At 37.9% G+C, this 7,284-nt stretch overlaps 1 protein-coding gene across 1 annotated transcript; it reads left to right on the top strand.

The window, feature by feature from the left end:
- The first annotated feature begins 2,024 nt into the window (after positions 1–2,024).
- On the top strand, positions 2,025–5,768 carry LOC115439435 (uncharacterized). Its single transcript, XM_030163271.1, has 12 exons — positions 2,025–2,123; positions 2,209–2,302; positions 2,406–2,473; positions 2,552–2,785; positions 2,914–2,979; positions 3,745–3,876; positions 3,985–4,077; positions 4,167–4,268; positions 4,346–4,528; positions 4,611–4,682; positions 4,781–4,903; positions 5,007–5,768. Exons 1-12 carry the CDS (start codon positions 2,025–2,027, stop codon positions 5,658–5,660), a joined length of 1,920 nt encoding a protein of 639 aa, XP_030019131.1. The 3' UTR covers positions 5,661–5,768.
- The last annotated feature ends 1,516 nt before the right edge of the window (positions 5,769–7,284 follow it).

The following is a 7,284-nucleotide window of genomic DNA, read 5'->3' as shown; positions in this document are numbered from 1 at the left end:
AAATAAAAATAAAATAAATGAGGTGTGTGTGGGGGGGGAGAACCGTTAGAATGAATGAATGAGGTATGGGGGGTTGTATTTGTGAAAGATAGAAAGGTAGGTGAAGGCACCGCCTTTCTGGCCTCTGATTGGCTAGAGCGGCTGTTCTCTGAATGGCTCTGAATGGATCTGGCTGTTAAGTCACATATAGGGCAGGCAGTCAGCTGCTACTCAAGCCAGTAGATGCATCTGTCAATAATAATTATTAATATAATAATTATAACGATGATAATAATAATAATATTCTATAACTGCTTATTGTTTAATTCTAATATTATATATTAATACACTGCGAGGCAGTCCACTAATATTCAGTCAATTTTCATGTAAAAATACTATAAGTCCTTTTAATATCAGATTCAAAGTACGGAATACCAAACCCTCCATGATCCAAAACAGCGCCTTAATCTCATTATTGTAAAAATCTTCCACTAAAGAAGTACTTCTATATTTCATACCACTATGCTGTTGATTTTTTTTTTTTTTTAATTTTATGATAGTGATAATGAAATCCTATATGACCGTTGATGGTATGTTTTTACTGTAATAAAATTTTGTGTATTTATTCTGTATACTTGTGATATTTAAAACCTACATGTGAAGCTAAAGACACATTTCCATATCTGTGGACAGTAAAGTAATTCTTATTATATTATCGTTACTATGCTTTACTCAGTCACATGTTATGGCTCACTGAGACTGAGACACAGACAACAGGGATGGAAGTTTTAAATCAAAAATCTGATCTTAAGGGATATGGACACAACATAAACAGAATAAAATGGATAGTCTGTGTGTGTAACAAACACATGGACACAGAGGCATACATACAACACACAACAGGAAAAAAGTATTTCAGCCAATCAGAGGCCAGAAAGGGAAAAATATATATGTATGTATGTATGTATTTATTTATTTATTTATTTTAAATTTGCAATCACTGCTATATGGACTTTGTGTGGCAATATTTTTTTCATTGAAATCCGGTCATTGCTTTAGATCTGATTTGGTGTTGTGGCTTAAGAGGATTGGTTTTGTTATTGCTGTTATTTCAAATATTGACCTTATTTGCTTGTAATAAAGTCGTCTTTTACAATGAACGTAATTATAGTTGTGTAACTTAAATTTTTCTCTGTACAGATGCCGAGGGCTAAGGGTCACCGTCGTTCCTTAGCAGCCAAGCGCAGGCGAGCAGAACAACTTCTTGGTAGTTCTCTCCCTCCTCTGCGAGACAGTGCTGTTGAGCCTGCCACCGGTATGTGACATTTTGGATTATTGACATTTGAACTGGTTTACCAAATTGTATCCATTTGTTTATTGTTGTTTTATCCTTGTTGTGTTCATAGTCCATGGCGCTGGTTCTCGACATTCTGTAAAGAAGTCACCTGAGTGGGAAACCTCTGTGTCTGGAAAGAGACATAAGTTTGTCACTACTGCTGAGTCTCCTGATAAAAAGGTAATTTTAGAGTTTATTTAGAGTAATTTACTGTTTTGTTTCATCCTGGTCTATGTATGAGATTGTATTTTTTATTTGAAGCTTCTATTATAACATTTTATTCTAAACTGTAAACCTGTGATTTGATCTGTGAAAAGTGTTATATAAATAAAATGTACTTACTTACTTTTACAGTAAAACAGAAATTTGAGGCTATTGATCAGGTAAAATAATGTTTCTCTTCTTTTTTTTCTAGTTTGTTCTGATTGTTGGGAACTCACATCTGAGGTCTGTTGTCGATGGGATCGTTCCTATGCCACACAGATGCCTCTCGTTTGCCTTAAGCTCGACTCCGGGAGGTTCTGCTAGAGACATCCAGAGGGAACTTGAGAACATCAAGCCCACTGACATTTGAGGTGGGCATAGTAACCTTTACTAATGATTCCCTTCTGTGTGATAAATACAGAATTATGTTGCGATAATCTGTTTCAGTACTGTATGTGTAACAGTAATCCTCTTTTTGTTCTCAGAGCCTGACTTGGTGTGTCTTATGGCTCCCTGTAATAATTTGACCTCCAGCAGGACTTTAGATGACGCTGCATCTGAGTTTCGAAAACTGCTGAACTACGTCCGAAGCCGCTGGCCGAGGGTATGGTTTGTTTTTATGTTTTTGGTATTAATGAGGTGCATTTGTATTTTTAGATCATATGTTAATATTGTAATTTATGTTGTAGGTTATTGTCATGGATTTTCCACCTTGTCTTGCTGGTAAGGTGGAGCTCCAAACCCTCCTGAGACAAGAGTACCACCGTGTCGCAGCTTCTGTTGGTATGTCATAGGTGTGACATAAATATGTCCTTGGTATTTTTTAGCATAATGTTAAGTCTGACATGATTAGTCTTAATGTGATTACCTTTTTTTTCAATTAAAGGAATTCCCTACTTCCATGCTGCTGGGTATTTCCCGTTCACTCGTCCTGAGTTGTGGAGCTGGGACGGGGTAAGTGCAGTGTTGTATCTGTGAGTCATTTCTTTTGTTTTGTAGATGGTAGCTAACTGATTGTAAACTGTGTTTCAGATACACCTGAGTGACAGCGATGGGATGGCTGTCCTCGTTCAGCTGTTGTGGCAGGCTTGCTACTATCAGCTGGAGAAGCTGGAGATGGAGGCGTCTACTCCCACCACCCCAGTGCCTCCTCCCCCTTCTCGCCGTGCCACCAGAAGGGTTTCGCCAAGAGTGGTGTGTACCGGATCGCTCCCCGTGCCACGTCCACCCCCTTCTGAGTGGACAGATGTTGAACAGGGCAGAAAGGTAAGACACTTGTTGTACTTGTAGTTGTCTTAATTTTTTTTTGGTTTGTTTGTTGGCACTGTTTTTTATTTAGTAATTTTTTTTGCAGCGGTTTATAGTATTAATGTTTTGTTATGTTTGTTGTGTAGAAGAACCAGTCTCGGGGCCCCAAGAGCTCACTTGTGGGACCCCATGGAAAAGTGGTTCAACCGGAGGTGAGTTAAATGCACATAATTTACAACTGCTATGTTTCCATGTTGACCATATTCATTTGTGTATTGTCTGACAAGTGGTCTGACAACTTTTGTTTCAATTGACATGCAGACAACAAAGTTGAAAGTTCACATCGTCTGGGGTTTTTCTGGTAGTGCTAAATCTTAGTGTTAACACTAATTAATGCAGCAACTTGTAGGTAAACCCATAAAAGCAAATTAATAGAAAAGGAAAATGTTCTTTAGTAATAGGTGTCTGAAAACTTCCAAAAGTGGGTGGGTTTTTTTTTTTTGTTTTTTTTTTTGTTTTGTAAGAATTACTTCGTAAATACTCTCTAAAAACTTATTGTTGTAGTGCTAGTCTTAAAATTCACTTCCATTTCTACACATGCTGGACCAAAAGGAAATAACAGCTTGTGGACTTAGTATTATTATTATTATTATTATTATTATTATTATTATTATTATTATTATAATTCTATGACTATTCTCTTTCTTTAGTCCTGATAATGTCTCCTCCAGCTTTAATCAGAGTATGGGTTTACATGCAGGAGTACTCTCGTACAAATTATGCATTATCCTGGTGCTCCACTCTAATTAAGTGTACACTGGATAACTACACCCGTAATCAGAGTATGTGGTTTTACATGGGGTTTAACAATCCTTCTTTTATTAGAGTAAAGCAGTAGTTCAGTTTTGTCGACCTATATGAGTAATAGCCAGATCTAATGTGCATTGTTTGTCTGTAATGCTCCTTTTTTTTCTTAGGTGGAGAACGTCTTCTCCATCCCACTCTCGCCTGTTCTGTTCAGCCCCGCCATGTTGGTTGAGATGGACAAGATTTCTCCATCTCACCTTGGCTCAGTTTTGAGCACTGCTACCTTTCCTACAGGAAAGAAGGTATATTGATGTTGCATATTTTGTTCAGTTTTAAAGTTACGTTTTGATAATGTGTCAAGTGAGTAAAATATACTGACTTGTGTTTTTTTGTTTTTTTTTTGTTCTTAGATGTCTCCGCCGAGACGTCAGAAAGCTGTTGCCCGGAGGACGTGCCAGTCTGCTGGTCCCTCCAAGTCCCCGTCTGGGATGCAGGAGCACAAGGTTGGTGTGAAGGTGATAATCTAATTGTATGTGTATCAGAAATGTATTAGACTTTAAATAAATTAATTATAATTGTCTTTGTTCTGTAGCCGGTTGTGGAGGTGATGTGCCGCCGCTCACCTCCCAGCTCCTCTCCTGGGATGGAGGTGGGAACCTTCTCACCTTCCAGTGTTGCAATGGAGGAGGACCAGGTTGGTGTGCTTCTAAAATGCTGATATTTATGTGTCATATAGGATCAAATTATTTACTGATGTTTTATGTCGTATAGGCGGTTGTACCGGTGAGCTCCTCTGTTGCAGTGGCAGTGAGACACCACTCACCTGCCACTTCCTCCACCCAGATGGCAATGAGACGCCACTCATCTGCCAGCTCCACATCTGGGATGGAGGATGTCTCGCAAGAGACTGTCATTAAACCTGCTGCCTCTAGAAGACTTCACTCCAAATGTCAGGTAGGTGTTTGTTTTTTGGGCAGTTGTTGAAATTTATTGTTGAATATTATTATAAATTGATTGATGTTTTTATGTAATCAAGATGAAGGCAGCTGTGCTGGAGGTGAGACCCGGCTCATCATCCAGTTCCATGTCTGAGATGGAGGAGAAACAGGTTTGAGTGGTTTAATTACTATACGTTATTGGTGTGTGTGTGTTTACATAAATAAATGTCAGCCTTTTAATGTACAAATATCATTGGTTGTCTTGTAGGTGGAGCCAGGAGTTGTGGAGGTGGCACCAGGAACGTCGCCTACCAGTGTTGTGGTGCTGGATGAGGTTCAGTTTGGTGATGTGAGGGTGACTCCTGACAGATGTGTTGTCTTCATGGATCAGGTATATAATCTAGTACCATTTCCAGAATTAGATAACTAAAATAAATGGATAAAGACTAGTTAAGGTTTCAATGCCTTCAGTAAAGGTGGTTTTTGTCTTGTAGATCCAGGAGTCCAGCTGTCATGTGTCTACCCAGCCTTCTCATCACACCATCCCACCAGTTGTCCATAAGGAGAGTGCTTCTGACAGAGGACACAAAGCTAAGTCTTGCATTTGTTGTGCCCACCAGAATGTTTGTGATGTTAGTGATGGGGAAAGTGAGATGACTTTTGGTAGCTCTGATGAGGAAATGGAAGTTGGTAGCTATAGTGGTAGCCGTTTAGTTGATATTCCTAGTTGTGTGAGGGGGTCTTTTCATCAGGGTGCAGATTGTTTTAAGTACAGAGGTGTACAGTGTATGGTAATGGCTCTGGTGGCATTGGCTAAGCACTCAGTGTTGAATGTGTGTTTGTGGAAACAGGCTGATTTGGACTGGGTGTTGTATCTTGGTGATGCGCTGTACACTGAGCGTAGGGATAAGAATTTGACTGGAGGACATGACCTCCTACTGGTTACTGACTTACCACAAAAGGCAGAAATAGATGGTCACCCATTTGAATTTGTTTTTGGTTGGACATTTAATGGGGCTGTAAATGTAGTTGCACATGAATTTCTTACTGCAGGTGCGTGGGTGACTTTAGAGGATGGTTTAGATCGTATTTTGGCACAGTACGACACGTCTTTTAACGCTGTGTGCCAATACTTGTGCAGTTATTAAAGTAAATGAGTGCTATGCTGTAGTAGATTCACATTCACGTAGTGCCACAGGGATGGTAGATCCTGATGGTAAAAGTGTAGTTTTGTACTTCAGTAATATTAGTGATCTGTGTAGGCATTTTTGTTCCTTGGCTGAGTGTTTTAATGGTATGGAATTACAGCACTTTGAAATAACGGGTGTTGTTGTTGTAGCTGGTAGTCAGAAGTATTTCAAACGTAAAAGGTTAGAAGTTAATGTTGCATCTTCTGGAGCCACAGACACACACACAGTTAAAAAAACAAAACATCACTTTGCCACTGATGTTGACTTAGATGTTCAGTGTACTGGTGTCCAAAATAATCAAATGCTTTTTAGTCCGCTTAGTGATAGTGTTTGCAGGGCACTATGCAAAAATTTAAGAATGGAGTTTGAGAAAGTTACTGTAGCAGATCCTAAAACAAAAGGCCCTTTAGGTGTTCCGTGTTTTAATGAGAAAATTGTTGAAGACGGTAACTGTTTTTTCCGTTCCGTTTCACTGGCTATTAGTGGCACCCAAAAAAATCATAGGAAAATTAGACTTGCGACTGTTAAACAACTGGAAAATAACCCATTAAAGTATGAATCTCTTTTGCGTGAAGGCTTCTCGTCTGTGTCACAATATATTGGCCAAAGTAATATGCGTAAAGTGAACACCTGGGCCACAGAAGTAGAAATCCAAGCCACTGCAGATTATTTAGGCGTCGATGTATTTACATTTTACAGTGGGCATTGGCTGAAATATAGTTGTACAACTAAGCCTTTGTCAGCCAGTGGCATTTATCTAGAAAACAAAAATAATGTTCATTATGAAACTGTAGTTTGTGCTAAAACTAAAACGAATAGTTGTTATGGATGCTGCCAAACCAATAATTCATCAACAGGTTATAGCACTAGATCTAAAGGGGTAGAGGCCCAAACACAAAATGTTGTAATTACAAAATTAACAAATGAAACTTCAAAATGTGGTGCACACAAATCTGTTTCTAAGTATATTAAAAAGAAAAAACTAAAACATTCCAAACAAATTTACGAAGAACATCAAGACAAAATAAAGGAAATAAAAAGAATACAATATAGGCAACAAGATGCGCATAAATTCAAATGTAAAGAAATGCAAAGAAAAAAGTACCACAAATGTTTAGAGCATAGAAATAAAGCTAAAGAAAAAAATGTGAAACGATACAAATTAGATTTATTCTATCAAGAGAGGGTCAAGGAAATGCATAAACAAAAATATAGAAATCATGAGTTGTATAGAGAGAAAGTTCAGGCTGCTATGAGATTACAATACCAAAAGAAATATAGAGAGAATGTGGAGTTTAGAGAAAAACGTAACGCAGTTGTTAAACAAAAGTACAAAGAGAACGTGGAGTTTAGAGAGAAATATAAGGCAGTTCTTAAACAAAAATATAAAGAGAATATGGAGTTCAGAGAGAAATATAAGGCAGTTTTTAAACAAAAATATAAAGAGAATATGGAGTTTAGAGAGAAATATAAGGCAGTTCTTAAACAAAAATATAAAGAGAATATGGAGTTTAGAGAGAAATATAAGGCAGTTCTTAAACAAAAATATAAAGAGAATGTGGAGTTTAGAGAGAAATATAAG

This window comes from Sphaeramia orbicularis, chromosome 19, assembly GCF_902148855.1.
Source record: "Sphaeramia orbicularis chromosome 19, fSphaOr1.1, whole genome shotgun sequence".
Classification (NCBI taxonomy): Eukaryota; Metazoa; Chordata; class Actinopteri; order Kurtiformes; family Apogonidae; genus Sphaeramia; species Sphaeramia orbicularis.
The sequence above is the reverse complement of the archived record's forward strand: the minus strand, read 5'-3'. Positions and strand labels throughout refer to the sequence as shown.